Source organism: Hemitrygon akajei, chromosome 3 (assembly GCF_048418815.1).
Source record: "Hemitrygon akajei chromosome 3, sHemAka1.3, whole genome shotgun sequence".
In the NCBI taxonomy this organism is placed as follows: domain Eukaryota; kingdom Metazoa; phylum Chordata; class Chondrichthyes; order Myliobatiformes; family Dasyatidae; genus Hemitrygon; species Hemitrygon akajei.
In genome coordinates this window covers 88,135,292-88,157,665 of record NC_133126.1, presented here as the reverse complement: position 1 = coordinate 88,157,665, position 22,374 = coordinate 88,135,292, and the positions used below count along the sequence as shown (strand labels likewise).

The window sequence follows — 22,374 nt, the reverse complement described above, 5'->3', positions numbered from 1 at the left end:
AGCGGACATTGCTTTGTGGATCTAAAATTGGCTTATTCACAGAAGGCAAAGAGTGGTTATAGACGGGTCATATTCTGCATGGAGGTCGGTGACCTGTGGTGTGCCTCAGGGATCTGTTCTGGGACCCCTTCTCTTCATGATTTTTATAAATGACATGGATGAGGAAGTGGAAGGATAGGTCAGTAAATTTGCTGATGACACAAAGATTGGGGGTGTTGTGGATAGTGTGGAGGGCTGTTAGAGGTTACAGCGGGACATCGATAGGATGCAAAACTGGGCTGAGAAGTGGCAGATAGAGTTCAACTTAGATAAGTGTGAGGTAGTTCATTTTCATAGGTCAAATATGATGGCAGAATATAGTATTAATGGTAAGACTCTTGGCAGTGTGGGGGATCAGAGGGATCTTGGGGTCCGGGTCCATAGGACACTCAAAGCTGCTACACAGATTGACTCTGTGGTTAAGAAGGCATACGGTGCATTGGCCTTCATCAGTCGTGGGATTGAGTTTAAGAGCCGAGAGGTAATGTTACAGCTATATAGGACCCTGGTTAGACCCCACTTGGAGTACTGTGCTCAGTTCTGGTCACCTCACTACAGGAAGGATGTGGAAACTATAGAAAGGGTGCAAAGGAGATCTACAAGGATGTTGCCTGAATTGGGGAGCCTGCCTTCTGAGAATAGGTTTAGTGAACTTGGCATTTTCTCCTTGGAGTGTCAGAGGATGAGAGGTGACCTATTAGAGTTGTACAAGATGATGAGAGGCATTGTTCATGTGGATAGTCAGAGGCTTTTACCCATGGCTGAAATAGCTATCATGAGAGGGCATAGTTTTAAGGTGCTTGGAAGCAGGTACAGAGGAGATGTCAGAAGTAAGTTTTATACGCAGAGAGTGGTGAGTGTGTGGAATGGGCTGCTGGCAGTGGTGGTGGAGGCAGATAAGACAGGGTCTTTTAAGAGATTCCTGGACTGGTACATGAAGCTTAGAAAATAAAGGCCTGTGGGTAACCCTAAGTAATTTCTAAAGTAAGTACGTTTGGCACAACATTGTGGGCCAAAGGGCCTGTATTGTGCTCTAAGTTTTCTGTTTCTAAATCTTTGAAACTCAGCATAATTATTTGTAAGTACATCAGAAGCAGAGATCAAAGCTGCAATCATGTTGTATGTTGTGTTGAGCCTCCTCTGCTTTTCATTAACATTGCTGTGACCTTATTCCTCATGTCCACCCAATCCCATAATTTCTGGTGCCCAAAAATCTATTGATTTCAAACTTGAATGTTTTTGCCAGTTAAGGATCCTCAACCTGAGAATTCTGAAGATTTTCATGCCCTCAGTTTTCATATCTCAGTTCCAAGTGGCCAAATCTCTGAAAAGACCAGGCCATAATTCTGGACTCCCCTTCTGGAATCATCTTTTCAAATAATTCACTTCTCTTTCCTTTAAACTATTGAGTATAGATCGATCTCACAGTCTCTACTAGTGATGGTACTGGGTTTGCTGACTGCAAAGTTCTAAACTCAGATGAAAACCTTAAGCTCTATCAGATATAAATATCCACGAGTACATTGATTAAAGGAAGATATATCTATACAATCTTCAAAAGCTAGTTTATTTTCCACCATGAGTTTAAGTGCCAATACCCCACTATTTGAGCAGTGGGTCCCCTTTCCCTACTAAGGAGATGATACTTACAGCTAATAAAGTAGTTTTAAACAGTTCATTTATTTTCAGTGATACACATTTAAATCTAAACAACATTCTTAAAACACATTTAAAACTTACCAAGAATTTCTATCTTAAACATTTCCAAATTACAAAATATTTCTAAAACACAATCCATTTCCAAAACATGAAGCACAAAGGATTTCCAAAACACAGATACAATTCCTATAAACTAAAAATACATACCAACGATGCAGACAAACAAATTTTCCATTGCAGAACTCAAAGCCAGAGGATTGGATTCTAAAACAAAGGAAAATCTGCAGATGCTGGAAATCCAAGCAATACACACACAATGCTGGAGGTTCTCAGCAGGCCAAACAGCATTGAAGGGTCCTGCCAAAGGATCTTAGCCCGAAACATCAACTGTACTTTTTTCCATAGATGCTGCCTGGCCTGCTGAGTTGCTCCAGCATTTTGTGTGTGTGGAAAGGATTCTGGTTCATCCTGTGTTTCTTTCATCGATTCTTGATGTTCCTCACCCCATTCCTAATAACCCTGAACTGTTCTCTACATTTATACAGTTTCTTTGCCACTTGAGTGGCTTCAGACATATATAATATTTCCTCTGATATCCTTTTTACACAAAGGTTTAAATGCCTCGTGGAGAGACAGTTCTCAGCTTTGCACCATTAATGCTGTAAAACTACTTCCTTAGATACATAAAGCACCCAACATTGATAGATCAGTTATTGATATGCTAAGTGATTTGTTTCCTTCTGGTCTGCAAGCCACTTTGAACTAAGCGAATTTGAGTCAACTTGTCCGTTTGAAATCAAGCCGAATTATATAACCCATTGTTTTATACTGCACTTTTCAGCAGTTGTATTGTCTGAGCCAGCAAATCTGTGCTTGTTTGCAAAGCTGCATTTTTAAAACTTAAAGCTGATTACCACCTGCCATTTACATTTTAAGAACTGGGGACTAGCTTCCGTTTACGACCAGAAGCTAAACAAATATAGTTGGAAGTTTACTTGCATCTGTCTATGATCCTACAGGTTGTAGCTGCTGTGTTTAAAGAGTGAGTTTAGCAAGACATCAGCATGAGGCCCAAGAAATGAATATCTATCACATTCTGAGGATCATTCCTTCATCTCAGCATTTACACTATTGAATCTACACAGCACATAGGTTTCAGATACTCTTTGAGGAAGGAGACTATTTGGAACACTGTGTTTACATTTAACGTCTCACCAAAGCACTAGTCTATCTCAGCAAGACTTTTTGCCTTTAACCCACAGCAGTGCCTTCCAAATTGCAAGCTATATCTGCATGTTTAGTTTGTTGATTGAACCAGCACAAAATTCTGTATGCCAACATTTAGATACTTTATCGATCCCAAAGGAAATTTCAGTGTCACAGTAGCATTACAAGTGCACAGATATACAAATATTGAAAGAGAAGAAAGAGTAAAAAAAAAGTTACCTTAAAAATAAGATGTATGGTTAGGGGGGAGGGGTTACGGGAGGGGGGAAGGGCTGATATTTTTTTTCCTTCTGTAATCATTGAAAACTCAATAAAAAAAATGTATAAGATTTCCAAGTCAAAGATTACAAGATTTCCAAGTTCACACTGATAAGACGGCAGTGCAAGAATTACAGTATTGGTGCACATTCACACCTTCCAGATAAGAAGAGATGGTAGTATTGCACAGGGTATCTGCAATAGCAGGGTTTGGTTAACAGAGTTCTGGTAAACAGGTTAATAACATTTAACAGGAGGAGGTTGACTCAGAGCCTAATGGCCAAAGGTAAGAATTACCTCATATAGCACTCTTTGGAGCAGTACAGTTGGCTTAGTCTAATACTGAAAGTGCTCCTCTGTCCAGCCAAAGTGGTATGCAGATGGTGAGAAACATTGTCCAGATTTCCAGGATTTTCCAGAGGGTCCTTTGATCTACCACAATCTCCAGGATGTCCAGTTTGTCTCCTATAAAAGAGCCAGCCTTTTCAATCAGTTTATTGAGCTTGTTGACAGCACCTGTGTTGATGCCATTGCCGCAGCACACCACCCCATAAAAGATTGTACTGACAACAACAGACTGGTAGAACATGTGAAGGAGAGGCTTGCATACTCCAAAGGACCTGTTTCCTCAGGAAGTAGAGGCAACTCTGGCTCTTCTTGTACACAGCCTCTGTGCTGGTGCTCCACTCAAGTCTGGCATCCAGGTGCACCCCCAGGTACTTGTAGATCCTCACCACATCCACATCCTCATAGCAACAGGGAGCAGTGCAGGCTTGGTCTTTCTAAGGTCCATCACCATCTCCTTTGTCTTACTGATGTTGAGCTGCAGATTATTCAGTTTGCACCATTCAACCAAGTCCTCCACCAGGGCCCTGTATTCATCCTCCTGTCCTCCTTTTATACATCCAACTATTGCTGAGTCATCAGAGTTTCTGCAGATGACATGATTCAGTGCTGTACTTGTATTTATTTACTAGTCGCTAAATAGTTTAAAAAAATTCTAGTCTTCCCATCAAAGTTCATAGCCACATACATTTTACAATATACTCTGTATTTGCAATTTCCTAGCTCACTCATTTACCTCTTTAGATCCTTGTGTCCTGTAGTATTCATTGCTGCCCAAACATTTTGCCATCAACAGATTTTGTCTTTTCATGCAAATGTAAAATGCTAACTGCTGAGCACCCAGGTCTGATCATTACACCAACCCACTGGCTATATCCAGGCTACCTAACTTCAGTGCAACAACTTGTTCATTCTGAGTTTTCCTGTCCTTTAGACAATCTTCTATTAATGTTAATGTATTACTGCCCGTCCTGTGAGTTTTTAGGTAGAATTAAGACAAGTGGCAGAATGGATAGCAAACTATGGAGGTAATTACCCAACCTGTCAAAGCTGGAAAGCAATGTCCTACTTGAACTACTGTGATTTATGATTTACATAAATATTTGGATGGAGATTGGAAAAATAATTTCAAAACTGTGTGGATCTGAAATTGACACTTAATGGGGCTGACTGTGACAAAATATTGTACAATGTTAATGAACGTGCAGAATGTTTTTTAATTGGGGAAAACACATCAGTACAGGTAAATGTATTTGGTAGGAAGAATAAGATGACCGTGACTGTTGAAAAACTGAAAACAGGATGGGAACAACAATCCAATAATGCAGACAAATGAACCGCCAACAATATAGAAACGATGAGTAAGGCGAAGCAGAGAATTACATTTTATTTCCCAGAAGTTATGGATTTTTTTCTTTTAAATTTACTCTACATATTGCACTAGCTTTATAAAGTTTAATTCCCTTAATATCCAAGTATCTTTATGATTCCTGTCTGAAGTATACGTACATTCAGTGACTGAGTGGCCATGGTGTGACTGGGCAGAGAATTACAAAGGTTTACAACACTTTCTGTTAAAGAAATAACCATCTGGGACAAATGTCCAGTGTCTTGTCAAGCTAAGTAAATGTGTATGTTTCAGCTTTATCTCAAGTTCAAGTTATTCTCAAGTAGACCAGTCCTATTCTATTCAATCTCATAAAATAATAACCACACCCCACCCCTGCCCAAATTTCAGAAATCAATCTGGTCCTTTGTTACCGTGAGGTCAACTTCAACTTTATCGTCATATCAACCATGTTCATGTCTACCGCCAAATGGGACAACGTTCCTCCGGACCAAGGTGCACAACGTAGTACATATAATGCATATACAACACTTAGTATTATTACCACAAATAAATTAAGAAATGATCACGTGCACTTACGTCATTAGTTAAAAAGCAAACAGAATAATGCTACCAGAGCTCGATACGATACCTCCTGTTTGATGGTGGAGGGGTCAAACAGTTTGTTGGATGGATGGGAAGGATCTTTGATTATACTAAGGGCCCTGCATATGCAGTGCTCCTGGTAAGTATCTCAGATGAGTGGAAGAGAGACCCCGATGATCCACCCAGCAGTCCTCACAATCCTTTGTAAGGTTTTGCAGTAAGGTACCTTTACAATTTCCATAACAAAGGGTGACACAGCTGCTCCGTACACTCCCAGTGGTGCTTCTGTAAAAATTGGTTAGCATGTGGGAAGGGAGTCTCACTCACCTAAGTCTCCTCAAGAAGTGGAGACACTACTGTCCTTTCTTGACTGAAGAGGTGATGTTGAGGGACCAGGTGCGATTGTCCATTATGTGTACTCCCCAAAACTTCGCAGTCCAAACTCTTGTCACAGAGGATCCATTTATGTGCAGTGAGGTGCGGTCAGCCTGCTCCTTGCTTAAGTCCAGAATTACCCCTTTAGTAGTTGTTCACACTGAGTCTCAAGTTGTTGTGCTTACGCCATTCTACCAGCCACTCTACCTCCTCTCTGTCTGCTGCCTCATCATCTTTGCTGATGAAGACAACCACTGTTTTGTCATCTGTGAGCTTGATAATTTGGCTGGAACTGAATCTGGCAGTGCAGTCATGCAACAGCAGCATGAACAATAGCAGGCTGAGCACAAAGCCCAAGGAAGTGTCTGTGCTCAGCATGATGGAGCTATAGAAATGCGGCTACCAACATGAATTGACTGGGGTCTTTCTGTCAAACATAGAAAACATACAGCACAATACAGGCCCTTTGGCCCACAATGCTGTGCTGAACATGTACTAACTTTAGAAATTACCTAGGGTTATCCATAACCCTCTATTTTTCTAAGCTCCATGTGCCTATCCAGGAGTCTCTTAAAAGACCCTATTGTATCCACCTCCAGCACCATCGCCAGCAGCCCATTCCACACACTCACCACTCTCTGCATAAAAAACTTACCCCTGACATCTCCTCTGTACCTACTTCTAAGCACCTTAAAACCGTGCCCTCTCATGCTAGCCATTTCAGCCCTGGGAAAAAGCCTCTGACTATCCACACAATCAATGCCTCTCATCATCTTATACACCTCTCTCAAGTCAACTCCCATCCTCCGTCGCTCCAAGGAGAAAAGGCTGAGTTCACTCAACCTATTCTCATAAGGCATGTTCACCAATCCAGGCAACATCCTTGTAAATTTCCTCTGCACCCTTTCTATGGTTTCCACAGTGAGGTGACTGGAACTGGCAACAGTACTCCAAGTGGGGTCTGACCAGGGTCCTATATAGCTGTAACATTATCTCTTGGCTCAAACTCATTCCCATGGTTGAAGGCCAATGCACTGTATGCCTTCTTAACCACAGAGTCAACTTGTGTAAAAGCTTTGAGAGTCCTATGGACTTTGACCCCAAGATCCCTCTGATCCTCCACACTGCCAAGAGTCTTACCATTAATACTACATTCTGCCATCATATTTGCCCTACCAAAATGAACCATCTCACACTTATCTTGGTTGAACTGCATCTGCCACTTCTCAGCCCAGTTTTGCATCCTATCGATGTCCAGCTGTAACCTCTGACAGCCCTCCACACTATCCACAACACCCTCAACCTTTGTGTCATCAGCAAACTTACTAACCCATCCCTCCACTTCCTCATCCATGTCATTTATAAAAATCACGGAGGAGTCCCAGAACAGATCCCTGAAGTCAAAAAGTCCAAGATCCAATTACAGAGCTAGGTGTTGAGAACCAACAAAAAAAGTTTACTCAGCAAACACGAGGAAATCTGCAGATGCTGGAAATTCAAGCAATACACACAAAATGCTGGTGGAACGCAGCAGGCCAGGCAGCATCTATAGGGAGAAGCACTGTCGACGTTTCGGGCCGAGACCCTTCGTCAGGACAGACGAAGAGTCTCAGCCCAAAATGTCGACAGCGCTTCTCCCTATAGATGCTGCCTGGCCTGCTGCGTTCCACCAGCATTTTGTGAGAAAAGTTTACTCACCTGCTTCAGAGGAATGATCATATTAAATGCCAAGCTGTAAGCAAGTATTTCTTCCTTCAAGGAGAGCGATCAAATCTTTATGCAATATCCTAGGCATGGTTTCAACAGTTCCCTTTATAATTCCACTTTTGTGTTTAAAACCTCTAATAATAAAGAACAGAACATCATTTGCCTTCCTAATTCATTCATTGTACCTGCATGCTCAGTTTTTTGCAGACATGGGTCCTTTTTCAATCTCCATGTAAAACTTGTCTACTTTTGTTTCTCTCTCTCTCTCTGTCTCTATAAAAGTGGATGGCCATTTTATCAAATTATGGTCCATCTACTGTGTTCTAGCTCATCACTTTAGCATGTTTGTGTTCTTCTGTAGCCTTTTAATATTCTTTATTGTCCAGACTAACATCTAGCTTTGTATCATCAATAAAGTGATCAACTATACCTGCTCCCTTAATCAAAGCCATTGATATTGATTGTGAACAGAGAAGATCCCCGATCAGTCCCATATGGTACTTCATTGCTCACACCTTGCCAATCCATAGTGACTACTATTGCCTTTCCAATAACCTCAATTCACACCAATATACTGAGCACCCACAAAATGCTGGAGGAGGTCCCTCATCTAAAAGCAATCCTCCACCATGCCGTTATATTCTTAATGGCCACTTTATTAGGTACAGGAATGGAGCCCTGTGTGGTCTTTCCCATCCATTGAAAGTTCAGCGTGTTGTGCATTCAGAAATGCTCTTCAGAACACTGCTGTTGCAACATGTTTATTTGTGTTACTGTCTCCCTCCTTGCAGCTTGAACCAGTCTGGCTATTCTCCCCCACCTCTTTCGTTAACAAAGCATTTTCACCCACAGAACTGATACTCACTGGATGTGTTTTGTTTTTTGCACCATTCTCTCTAAACTCGAGGGACTGTGGTCCATGAAAATCCCAGGAGAGCAGCAGTTTCTGAGATACTCAAACCACCCCGTCTGGCACCAGCAATCACTCCATGGTCAAAGTCACTTAGATCACGTTTCTTCCCCATTCTGATATTTGGTCTGAACAACAACTGAAATTGTTGTCCGTGTGTGCTTTTGTGCATTGAGTTGCTAATTAGACAGTTGCATTATCGAGCAGGTGTACAGATATCCCTAATAAAGTGGCCAATGTATTTCACCCATTTTATTTTTTAAATAATATTTTATGTGACACCTTACCAAAAACCTTTTGGAAGTCCTAGTATGTTATTTTATCCTTTATTCTTAGTAAACCCTCAAAATTCTATCAATTGACAAACATGATTTCTCTTTTATGACTCGGTGTTGGCTTTACCCATCCTACTGTTTTGAAGATCACTGTAACTACATATTCGGTTGTTCTTGGCAAATGTTTCTACGGAGTGGTTTGCCATTGCCTTCTACTGGGCAGCGTCTTTACAAGACGGGTGACCTCAACCTGTATCAATATTCTTTAAGAAATTATCCGACCGGCGTCAGTGGTCACATAACCAGGGATTGTGATATGCACCAGTTGCTGATAAAACGATCCGCCAGCTGCTCCCATGGCTTCAGGGGACCCTGCTCGGGGGGCTACAAACTGCAGGCGAGCGGAGAAACGGACCTTTTACACCTCCTTTGGTGGAGACGTATCTCCACCCCGCCACCCATAACCACATATTAAATTCTAATATTTCCCATTACCGATGCAGGTTAGGTTCCTGTTTGTTTTCTTAATCTCTTAAATAGTTGTGTCAGATCTTCCACCTTACAAACTGAGTACTGACCTTAAAAAAAGTGCAACTTTTTCTATGCTTTCTGCATACGTAATTTTCAAAATACTGAATACATCCTATGCTTTTAAACCACATTCTCAACCCGATCAATCGCTTCACACAAATACCTTCTATCCTTTTAGAATTAGAGTCGCCTGATTTATATCACCTTTTCTAATTCCTTACCAATAGTTTGCACCTGCGTCACGGTGCTCGAAGGTGCAAGATATTGTTCGGAATCCTGGCGACACCTAAAAGACCGGAGGAACTTAGCAAGTCAGTCAGCACCTATGAAGAGGAATTAGAACCTCAGCTCGAAGCGTCAACCGCGCAGCCAGCATTTTGTGTGTAACCACAGTGATCGGATGTTTAGTCTAAGCCTAGGGAAAGCACTGGTAGTTTCTCGTTCGCTATTAGACGCCACCTGGAGTTCAACCCTGCAGTGTAGTTCTCTCGACATTGACAATTAACTAGAGTACCGGTGCTTCAGAGAATTTGACTTTTGCCCCGTTACATGGAATGATTTTTTAAAAAACCGGCCATTGTCTGGCCAATTACGTTTTGCCATGTAATGAAAAGTATAAGTTACTTGGCAGTATCGACTCTTTAAAGTGTATTGAGATGAGTTTAAAATATTTTGGTTCCTAGAGTCTGTTTAAAATTACAAACTTAAATTGCCGCAAGGATTCCGGAGCACCCTCCAAATAATGCGACCATTGCATTAAGAGCCACTGGGAAGTCGTATCTGTGTCCCAAATAGGCAGCTGCTCGCTCTCCTGGGAGCCCGGCTCCTGCCGTAGACCCGGAAGGAAATTCTATTCAAATAAAAGACGCAATAACATCAGCGGGGCGAGCCAAAACGGAGCTGGACAAGAAAGGAAAGGTGAAATAACAACACGTAAGACGGGGGAGCGCGGACCGCGAAATGCAGAAGCGCCGGAGGTCCAGTCCAGCAATTGGGAGGACTGGCGGCAGAGCTGAGCTTTCTGGAGCGTGGGCCCATCTTTCCGGCTGGCGAAGTGTCGTTGTTGAGCAACAGCAGGTCCGGAGTGACGGTAATGATGTGGGAGAGAGTGGAGGGGAGGGACGGAGGCTGAGTGGAGGGGAAGGGAGGGACGGTAAACGGTAGCGAGCAACCCACACAGAATGCTGGAGGAACTCCGCGGGTCGGGCAGTGTCTATGGAGGGGAAGCTTCGGGCCAAGACGCTCAACCGGGACTGGAAAGGAAGGGGGGAGGAGGAGTAAGCGTTGTAGGCGACAGCAGTGGGGCGGGGAGATGAAGTAAGAAGCTCGGAGGTGATTGATGGAAAAGTCAAGGACTGCAGAAAAAGGAACCTTAATAGGAGAGGACAGTGATCCATCGAATTAAAGCGGGGGAGCGGCACAGCAGGCGTGAGAGGAGAACTGGAATGAGGAGCTAATACCCGAAGTTAGATTTAAAAACAATGTTCATCCCATCAGGTTGGAGGCTACCCAGATGGAATATGAGGTTTCGTTCCTCCATCCCGAGTGTAGTCGCATCATGGCAGTTGAGGAGTGTATGGACAGAAAAGTCAGTATAGGAATGGGCAGTCACTGTGAGAGGGGAGAGAGTGTTGGACGGGGGAGGAGTGGGTGAGAAGAAAGAGAGGGTGTTGGTGCCCGAGGGTGTGGGGAGGTAGGGAAGGGCAAGTGAGAGAGGTGGTGGGGAGATGGAGGGGAGGAGAGGAGAGGAGTGTGTTGAGAGGTGGGTAGGGGAAGGTAAAGGAGTGGTGGAATGGAAGGAGGAGGTGTAGTAGGAGTACGAAGGATAAGTGGGTGGGAAGAGGTTAGCAAAAGGATAGAAGAGGGGACTGGGGAGGCGGGACAATGAATAGTAGAGAGAGAGCAGAACATAGGATTGGAGGAACGTGGAAGCCCAAGAGAGTGGGAGGGAGGAGAGAGAGAAAAATTGAGTGGATGGGTGGAACAAGGGGGAGAGAGGTAGCGAATGGGTAGTGGGATGGGTGGATAGACCAGAAAAGGCCAAATGAATAGTGACATAGAGGGGCGACTGAGAAAAGTGAGGGTAAAGGAAGATGGTTGAAGTGGATGTGAGGGTTTCTGAGTTGGAGAGGTAGTGAGGGAAATTAGAAACAGGAAGGAGTTGACTAATTGACCTCTGTCTGCTCCAGCATTCACTGTGATCAAGGCTGATCCAACCTTGACCCAAACACCTCCTGTTCTCTCTCTGTACCAGAGACTCACCCATTTAAATGTCTGTCAAACTCCTTACAGTAGAGAATTATAAAGATTATGACGCTTGGAGATGAAATTTTCCCCTTCATCTTAAACTCTAATTGTGAAACTGCCAGCCACCTCACAGAGTGGGTGCTTTCAATTGCTCATGTGATCTTGTATATTTCAATACGATCAGCTTATTTTCTGTTGTACTCTAATGAGCACAGCTGATTGCTCTGGCATCTCAGTGGTTCAGTCACACTGCATGGATAGCTGTCCTAGCAGAAAGATGACAACGTTTCCATTAAATCAAACCAGACATAGAACAAACTGTGCTCTGGTAGTATGGCTCACATGTCTCATTGTCATCTTCCTTTGGCTCTTTCTGCTCCTCTGTGCATCTTGTGTTCTAATTATGGTTCTTATTTAAAAACCTTGCTTTATATTTTGAAGGAAATATGAACATTTCTCACTAAGTAATCTTCGTTGCCTTCCTTCCTCAGCCTCTGCTTAGTACCTTTTCTTTCTTCTGTAACAGGAATCCCAGACCCCATCTCATTTCACCCCCTCTGGTTCAGTATTCTAACATTGTTGAGGAAAGGCAATAAAAGCCAGAGGAAGAAGAAAAGATGAACAGGTCTGGGGCCAGGAGCACACAAGGAGAGGATGATTCACAGTGTGTGTAACTTTCCATTGAGTTAACATGTGAAACTTTTGCTTTAATCTTGTAGTAAGTGTTTCCATGGAGCTTAAACTTTACCTAGTATGCATCGGCATGTTTTACCTGAAACCGTAAACGTGCCATCTTAAAATGCACCCTCCAGTCAAGTCACATTTTCAGCTGGAATACTACTGTTCAAGTGGGCATTGAATAAAGTCTGTAGACATGAAACTCTGTTTTGCTTTACGTTGTGATGGAGCTAGGGCTGAATGTTGGAACAGGAGAGTTAGTTTGGAACAGGTGCCAGTTTGATTTGCAGTATTGGTGAATACCTGGGACAGCTGGAGGACCAGCTGCTGACAAGGAATCCCAGAGCTAAGGAGAGTTTAAAGGTTTGAGCATCAGTTTAAAAGGTGGGTTACCATTGAAGGGAAAATAACTACTTTCACAGGTACCTTGGATTTAGAACATTGACAAGAATCATTCTTACCAACAACACTTCTTTCAATGGCGTCCATGTATGCTAGTTACTATCCTTCTTGAGTTTCAGTCCATGCACAGCTTTGCTGCGAGCCCTAACTTGCATCAAACCCATTGTCCCTATGTTTGCTCATCTACGTTGGCTCCCAACCTAAAGTGCACTTTCATTCATGACTTTCCTTTAACATTTACCAGAACTTAAAACATTCCAAGGTGTGGTAGTATCTACCTATCTTCTCTCTGAACTGATTTTTGTCTTCATATCTCTGCTTTTCTGTCCCTCCTCTTTCTTTGACATTGTCCTCAAAATCCACAACTTAAAGCCATTCTACTTCAGTCTTCTGTTGTCATCTCTCTGAGACTTAAACAGGACAGACAGCATCTGTGGACAAAGAGTTAATGTCATTACTGGGAAACGTGGAACAGATGGATATTTCAGCTTGCAGGGAAGGGAAGCAATGAGTAGAACAAAGTGAATGTTAGTGATTAGATGGAGACAACATAAACTGGAAGGCATATTGTGTCAACAGAGGTTACGAAAGCTTGACAATGATGTCTGGAATATAAAATGCACAAGTATGTGTATGCACACGTATAATAAACATTTGCAGCAGCACACAGGCACATAGCACGAGGTAAGAAGGATTCAAAAACCATAAATTATCCACATTTTTTTTTACAAGAAAGAACACACTTATAGTAAAAAAATCCATTATGGTCCAAAGTGGCCATAGTGTTGCTATAATGAGATAGAGATTAGGGTTATGCAGGTTAGTTCCAGAGCCAAATAATTAAAGAGAACTACTTGTTTCAGAACCTGCTGGTGTGAAACTTTAATCTTCTTTATCTCTTGTTCAAACCTAGTCACAAGAAGATGACATGGTCCAGATGGAGGACGCCCTTCTATTCTGAAGCTGTGTCCTCTGGTCTTGGGACAATCCCACCATGGAAAACATCCTCTCCATATCCACTATATCAAGGCCTTTCATGATTTGATAGGTTTCAATGAGGTTCCCCCTCATTCTTCTGAATTCCAGTGAATATAGGCCCAGAGCCATCAAACACTCTTCGTATGACAAGCTGTTCAAACCTGGAAAAATTTTCATGAACTTCCTTTGAACTCTCTCCAGTTTCAGCACATCCTTTCTAAGGGGCCCAAAACTGCTCACAGTACTCCGAGTGAGGTCTCACCAGTTCTTTATGAAGTCTCAACATTACATCCTTGCTATTATATTCTAGTCCTCTTAAAATGAATGCTGACATCATATTTACCTTCCTCACCACAGACTTAACCTGCAAATTTACCTTTAGTGAATCCTGCACATGGACTCCCAAGTCCCTCTACACCTCAGTTTTTTGCAATTTCTCTCCATTTAGAAAGTGGTCAACCCTGTTATTTCTTCTACCAAAGTGCATGACTGTACACTTCACAACACTGTATTCCATCTGCCATTTCATTGCCCATTCTGCTAATCTAAGTCCTTCTGTAGCCTCTCTACTTCCACAAAACTACCTTCTCCACTTTGTATCGTCTGTAAACTTTGCAACAAAGCCATCATCCAAATCATTGATCTATAACATAAAGAATTGGTCCCAACACAGATCCATGTGGAACACCATTAGTCACCAGCAGCCAACCAGAAAAGGCTCACTTTACTCCCAGTCTTTGCCTGTGGCTAGTCAGCCACTGTTTTATCCATGCCAGATCCTGTAATACCATGGGCTTTTTAACAAGCCTCGTGTGGAACCTTGTCAAAAGCCTTCTGAAAATCCAAATCCATCAACCGATTCTCCTTTGTCTATCCTGCTGGTTGTTTCTTCAAAGAACTTCAACAGATTTGTCAGGCAAGATTTTCCCGTGGGGAAAGCGTGCTGACTACAGCCTATTTTATCATGTGCCTCCAAGTACCCCAAAACCATGTCCTTAACAATTGACTCCAACATCTTCCCAACCACTGAGGTCATAATACTTAGCCTACAGTTTCCTTCCTCTGCCTCTCTTCCCTTCTTGAAGAGTGGTGTGACATTTGCAATTTTCCAGTCTTCTGGAATTATTCCAGAATCTGCTGATTCTCAAAAGATCATTACAATTGCCTCCACAATCTCTTCCGCCACCTCTTTCAGAACCCTGGGATATACACTGTCTGGTCCAGGTGACTTAACTTCTTTCAGACCTTTCAGTTTCCCAAGAACCTTCTCCTTAGTAATGGTAACTTCACACATTTCCTGACCTCTGATACCTGAAACTTCCACCACATTGCTAGTGTCTTCTACAGTGAAGATTCATGCAAAATACTTATTCAGTTCATCCGCCATTTCCTTGTCCTCTATTACTACCTCTCCCAATCCTCTACGTTCCCACTAATTTTTGCTCTTATTATATGCCTTTTTTGGCTTTTATGTTGGCTTTGACCTCTCTTGTTAGCCACGGTTGTGTCGTCTTTCCTTTAGAATACTTCTTCCTTTTTGAGATGTGTATATCCTGTGCCTTCTGAATCGCTTCCGGAAATTCCAGCCATCATTGCTCTGCCAACATTCTTGCCAGTGTCCTCCTTCAATAATTTCTGGCCAACTCCTTTCATGCCTCTGTAATTCCTTTTATTCTATTGTGATACTGATACATCTGACTTTATCTTTTCCTTCTCAAAATTCAGAGTGAATCCTGTCATATGATCATTTACTCCTAAGGGTTCTGTTACCTTACTCTCTGGATCAATTCTGGATAATTGATTAATGCCCAAGCCAGAATAGCTGATCCCTTGGTGGCCTCAATCACGAGCTGCTTTAAAAAGCCATCTCGTAGGCATTCTAGAAATCCCCCCCCCCCCTTGGAATCCAGCACCAACCTGGTTTTCCCAATCTACCTGCATATTAAAATCCCCCATGACTATTGTAGCATTGCCCTTATAGCATGATTTTCTATCTCCCACTGTAATTTATAGACTACATCCTTACTACTGTTTGGATATCTGTATGTAACTTCCACCTGTGATATTTTACCCGTGCCGTTTCCTGACTCTATCCAGAATGATCCAATACTTGTGTCACCACTTTCTAATAATTTGATTTCATTTTTTACCAATAGAACAATGGCACCCCCTCTGACTTCCTGCCTGTCTGTTCGATACAATGTGGATCTTTGGGCATTAAGCTCCCAGCTATGATTTTCTTTCGGCTTCAATTCAGTGATGCCTACAACATCATACATGCCAATCTGTAACTGTGCTACAAGTTCACCTACCTTATTCCGTATACTGCACAAATTCAAATATATCACTTTTAGTCCTGTATTCACCTTTTTTTGATTTTGTCCACCTTTTACATTGCAACTCATCCTGTTGACTGCAATTTTGCCCTATCAGCCTCTCCTTGCTAGGAGTCTCACTACGCATTGCCTCTGTTTGCAAACCATTTTAAATGTTTGAGTTTTTTTTGTCTTGACTCTTTATACGGTTGATAAATTCTCCTGTGAAGTGCCTGCATGAATCACTATGTTAAATGTTATAAAATATAAGTTTATGGGCATCATTTTGTAGGTAGCAGAATTTTGACTCTTCTGGTTTAATTTAAGTGTGGAATGAATTTTCAACAGGACAACTGAACCATGTCTCGGCCACAAGCCCTAGCGCTGACTGCGGCCACATTACTGGGTACAGCAGTAGGCTGCCTGTATTTGTGGAGGACCCTCAGAAAACCCAAATTGAAGAGGGCTCTAACCAGCCAGAACGGAGAGGTTGTGAACAGACAAAGTAGTTCACCAAACGGTAGTGAGGAAGCCTGTTATCAAACCAGCACAGATCACCTCTCAAATCCGAGTCCACTGGTGCACAAGATACTGGGAGCAGGTGCCTTCGTGGTGGAGTCAGAAGTCGACTGGGATCAAGTGTGGCCACTCGTGAGGGCTGAATTGGACCATTACCCTGTGATTGGAATTGACTGTGAGTGGGTGAGTGTTGCTGGCAATGTCTGTTTTACTCTCACCCTCTTGGTGCTTTGCCTTGCTGCTTACATAGATCCATCCCACTTCTGAAACCTATGTTCTTAGTCCCTGATCTTAACACCCATCTCTGCCCACACTACCACCAACAAAGGCATACTGTACCTTGCTCAGGACTGCAGCTTCCCTCCCATGGATTTCAACTGATGTTTATGCAGTCTTCTCGCACCCTGTCTGTATGTCCACTGCTGTTACCTCAGCTCCATTTCACTGTTATACAGTAACCCCTCTCCCCACTATCCCAAGTCACTGACAGTATGCCCACTGGTTCTAATACAGCTCCTCCGCGCTGTCACCCAGTAACCCCTCTCCTCCACCCCACCCTGTGTTACTGTATGCACAGTGGGGTTAATGGAGCTCCCTACCATTTTGCCAGCACCTCATGTCGTTGACTGTATCTTTACTGAAGGTAATAAAATACAGTAATACTGACATGTGCTAACAAACATTTTCCACTATTTCTCAATATCCTGAGATATTGACTTCCTCTCAGCAGATACTAACACAGCCCCCCTAAGCTGACACTCAGTAACCTTCAGAGCTTGTGAACTTGAGACAGCTTCATATTGCACTCTCATTATGGTTGATCTGATCTTGATTTTGCTTTAACTCCCTTGCATAATCTCCAGAGCCTTCTATAATCCAGAACCCAATCTATTGCAGCCTAGAATGACTTGATTCCTCACCATTCTATACTATTGCTTACAACTCCATTAATGTTAAACCACAATATCACACATGAATTTTCTTTTTTTTTTGTTCATGTTTGGGATCGGGGTTAAACTGTCAGTACAATGTGCTTCTTAAACCACTGCAGTCCTTTTGAAGGTGTTCTCATGGTTTTATTTGGTGCTGAGTTCCAGGACTTAGACCCTGTGATGTACAGTATTTCCAAGTTTGAAATGTGTGTAACCCGGAAGGGAACGCGTAGAATCTGATATTCTCATACCTGATGTCCTTGTCTTTCTTGGCGATCGACTTTGCAGATCAGAGAGATGCTGTCGGAGTGGCCTGGGCTAAGTAACTATTGCGTTTTGCAGATGGCAGATATAATATCTACACTTGGGACTTTCCTTGCTCTTGGACATACCATGACTCTGTTTCGACCACGACCACGCCTACACCTTCACTTGCCTTGACCATGCCTTCTCAGGGCCTCTGACTCTGCCACTGCTCGCCTTCACTTTCCTCGACTGTTTCTCGCCTGCGCCTCTGCCACCACCACCGCTTACCTCTCCATTGTTAGCGTTAATTGTTATTCATAAAGTGTTATTATTCAGTTATTTAGTAGTTCTCTTTGTTTTGTTTTTTGCCACCAACAAGTAGGTGCTGGGTATCACCAGCAACATCTTAAACTGTTACCTTCGAAGTAGAAATTGTGAAGAATTTGATACCTTGAAATTCTTCATAGCTTGTAACTTGTTGAAGTAGTGAAATTGTTTCATTTTCACTCTAGACCGCTTCTAGTGTCTCCAAGTCTGATTGCTTGAAACTGCAGTAAGCAAAACAGTTCCGAATTGTATTGCTGCTTATTTCTTGGCAACTGTCAGTAACAAAAATTGCTGCTTTTTGAACACAAACACATGGATCTGATGTTTTAAAGACGTTTCACTCAAAGCATGATGTTGCATCTAACAGCCCCAGACGTGCCACGATTAACACAAGTTAGAAACTGTCGGCAACAGACTCCTGCCCCAATTAAGCGGATATTGTCCAAAATAAATGGAGGGAATCCCACCTATTTTCTCATTTAGTTTTCATTCTCTAAAAGTTGTCCCAAATAAGCAGCTTTCCTGATTAACCAATGGCCCAATTAATCAGATTCCACTGTACTTCTTATTATAAATTATAGGTATATCTTGTGCATTGTTCTGTTCTGCTATCGTAAAACAAATTTCATGACATATCTCAGTGATAATAAGCCTGAACCCATAACCTTTTGTCTTGGGCAGAAACATGACCCACAGTTACACAGCTGATATTATCATGGTCAATATCTCTGAATATCTACAAATATATATGGAAACTCAACTGAAATGGTCAGAGAAGCAAGTTAATTTAAACCTTTACTCGCAGAATTTTGCAAAGCAAGTAACTCTTGATAACAAACAATCCTGTAGGTCTGGTATTAATTTATAGATGGATGAAACACTAATGTTTGATTACAGATGTAGATAGATCTTTGTGATTTAGTGGGCTCTTACCTGATGCCCAGTGTTAGAGAATTAGAAATGGGGAAAGGGACTATCCAGCCTTTCAAGCCTGCAGCCTCTTCATTAAGATCATGATTTTCTAAGATTAGAAATGCCATTCCACCTGCCTACTAACCACTAACTTTTGTCTTCGGTCTCTGCTATAAATTCAGTTCCCTAGGAACCAATATGTAACTGAACCAGATTATGGGTATTTTTGGCATCTAATGACTGAGTTAGACTTCAGAACTTTTATTTTCTCCCTCAACAAGAAGGCCTACATCCATCTTCTTAATCTGTCTGTTTAGAGATGTATCATAAATTCGACTATTCTAGCATTCACTTTTGTAAACGTTAACTCATCCAAAATTCTGCTGCCTGTAATATAACTCATGATAAATCCCTGTAAATGCCTACCCGTATTGACTTTCATTCCATCAATGCCCCAGTCTTAGAATTTTCACTGTGGCGTTCAAAATCTTCTCCCTTTTTCTTCTCCTCAATGTATGTAGTTCTCCAGTCCTACAGCTGTCAGGTTTCTGTAGCCATCTAGTCCCATTGCTTTTTGTATGTTTGATTTCCTCTCAGTGAGTTGTATGACTTTGGATGTTCAGTCTCTAAACTCTGGCATTCCATTGGTGAACTTTGCCAATATCTCTTTCTTTTGTAATTTAAAATCATGGCTTGGTTTTGCTTACCCATGGTTCAATGTGAGATCTTGTTTGAAAGCACTGCCGTGAAATAGATGACAAGTGAGATGGATCCATCATCAAAGATCCTCACCGCTCAGGTCATCTCACTGCTGCTGTCTGGTAGAAAGTACAGGGGCCTTAGGACCCACACCACCCAGTTCAGAAACAGTTACTACACCTCAACCATCAATCATCTTGAGTAAAAGGGGGTAACTACACTCATTTGCCCCATCAATGAAATGTTTCGTCAACTGATTATTTCACTTGGAGGATTCTTCATCTCATGTTCTCATTATTTATCACTATTTCTACTTATTTGAATTTGCACTATTCACTATCTTCTGCACTCTGATCTTTCATTGTTATAGTAATTACTAGTATATAGATTTGCAGAGTATGCCCACAAGAAAATGAATCTTTGGGTTTGTATATAGTGACATACATGTACTTTGATAATAGGCTTACTTTGTATTTTGAAGTGGATAGCGATATGGCACCAGAGAGTGGTGACTTGTTGCAAGCTGCTTTCTGCTGACCCATTCATTTACCAGGTGCATTGTGAAAGTTCACTACAAAATATGAATGCAAGTTGTGATATATTTTGGAAACTATGTGTTTCATGATGAATGTTGAACATGTTGATCTGAATGTGTTGAAGAGTGAGCTAAGCTTAGCTGATTTTTCTCTTGATAAACAAACATAACTGCAAATACCAGAATCTGAATCAAAACTAGAAATGCTGGAAGAACTTGGCCAGTCAAGCACACCCTTTTCTGCAGATATTGTTTTCCTGATTTTTCTCTTGATTGCTTTAAACTTTGAGTTTAATTCTGGAATTCTTGACATATTTTATTTCCTCTATCTCTAAAATGTTTTCCAGGTTTCTGTGAAGGGAAAGGCAAACCCTGTGTCTCTCCTTCAGATTGCCTCCTATAGTGGCTCGTGCCTTCTCATCCGCATGCCCCAGATGACCAGGAATAGTTCTTTGTTGCCAAAGACTTTACTACGTGTACTGGGGGATGACAATATACTAAAGGTTGGTGTTGACGCCTTTGAAGATGGCTGCCGGTTGCTCCGTGATTACTGCGTCACAGTCAAGGGCTGCTTGGATTTGCGATATTTGGTTACGCAACAGAGGTTAGTAGTGGCTTAAATTGTAGATTGTTCAGATTATGGATGTACTTCCTTAATAATGAAATTTCAAGGATTTATTTGAAATACAGGCAGTCCCCGGGTTACGTATGAGTTCCGTTCCTGAGTCCATCTTTAAGTCAGATTTGTACGCAAGTTGGAACAAGTACATCCGGTATTATTTAGCGTCAGTCAAACGTTTGTCTTGGTATATAGTGTATACTTTACCTTTCCATGCATATAAAACACTTAAGAAACGTATGTATTCCAATAATTAAACCACTGCGTTGCTTAGTAATAATTGTAGCTTTCATCGGGGCAGGGCCTTTCACATGCTCCATTATTCTCACTGTATCCTTTAAAATTGTTCCAATCGTTGACCGACTGTAGCCTAAGGCTTTTCCAATGACCGATGGTGTTTCACCCTTTCCAATCGCTTTATTATTTCCACTTTATTTTCAATCATGATCGTTTCCCGTCAATGGAACAGAAACACTGCGGGCGGTGGGTCCTGAGCTCCGCCGGGTCCTAAGGACCACCACACTGAATTCCCTGGGTCCTAAAGTCTACCGCATTGAGATCAGTTAAATGGGACAAGTGGGGGCTGTGCTGGGTTTGGGTATTAGATCCTCCACAATATTCCGTGTGGGAATTTAAACTGGAGGTTCGGTGGGGGGGGGGGGGGTGGATTCAGGGTGCATCTTGCTAAGAAAAATTTAAGCCAAATACAAAGTTATACTCTCAACACAGTGTCAACGGCAACAACTTAAAATGGCGAATGGCGTTGCGGTCCGACTTAAAATGGCGGACAGCATTCTCCTTCCTCAGTTCGTAAGTACGAGTTGTTCGTAAGTCGGACGTTCATAACTCAGGGACTGCCTGTATATGAATAGATAGAAACAATTTTCCTTGAAGTACAGGACAAGTAAGGCTATAAAATTTCTGGATTCAGGACGTGATGTAGAACAAGAAAACAGGTGAGTTTGAATGAAGAGAGTAAGAATACAGATTATTTATGACATAATGTAATGGCAGAAGAGTCTCTAGAGGGGAGGTTCCCAACTTGGGGTCCATGAACCCCTCAGTTAATGGTACAGGTCCATTATAAAAATGGTTGGGAACCTTTGCTCAAGAGGCTCTTTCCTGTTTGTTTAGTATTCTTGTTGAATTGTATACTTTCTATTTGCCCGTGAGTTTGTTTTCTGCTAGTAAAGTGACTTTATTTCTTTTCCCCTTCGAGGTAATAGAACATAGAACAGTACACGCCCTTCGGCTCACAATGTTGTGCCGACCTTTTAGCCTACTCTAAGATCAATCTAGCTCTGCCCTCCCACATAGCCCTGTATTTTTCTTTCATCCATATGATTATCTGAGAGTCCCTTAAATGCCTCTAACATATCTTCCTCCATCATCACCACCACTAGCAGTGCGTTCCACATACTTGCCACTCTGTGTAAATAAATAAGTAACACTTGCCTCTGAGATCTTCTATACTTTCCTCCAATCACCTTAAAATTGTGCTCCTTCATAGTAGCCATTTTCACCTGGGGGGGGGGGGGAGGTCTCTGGCTGCCCATACTATTCTAATTTTATACACCTCTATAAAGTCACATCACATCATCCTTCATTCCAAGGAGAAAAACTCTAGCTGGCTTAACCTATCCATCTAAGACATGATCTCCAATCCAGGCAGCATCTTGGTAAATCTTCTCTGCACCCTCTCTAAA

The 22,374-nt window shown here is 42.1% G+C and overlaps 1 protein-coding gene across 6 annotated transcripts in view; it reads left to right on the top strand.

Annotated features, from left to right (window-relative positions):
• The window catches only part of exd2 (exonuclease 3'-5' domain containing 2), a 423,296-nt gene that overhangs the window by 339,313 nt on the left and 61,609 nt on the right, over positions 1-22,374 (top strand). The window contains exons 1-3 of one of the 6 annotated variants that reach the window (XM_073040300.1): positions 10,145-10,349; positions 16,228-16,581; positions 20,397-20,653. In XM_073040300.1, the coding sequence (XP_072896401.1) occupies positions 16,240-16,581; positions 20,397-20,653 (599 nt within the window). In that variant the 5' untranslated portion in view covers positions 10,145-10,349; positions 16,228-16,239. Of the gene's footprint in view, positions 1-10,144; positions 10,350-12,203; positions 12,225-12,269; positions 12,607-16,227; positions 16,582-20,396; positions 20,654-22,374 lie in introns of those variants that run through there. The other 5 variants (XM_073040294.1, XM_073040295.1, XM_073040299.1 and 2 more) reach the window with 5 other exon arrangements.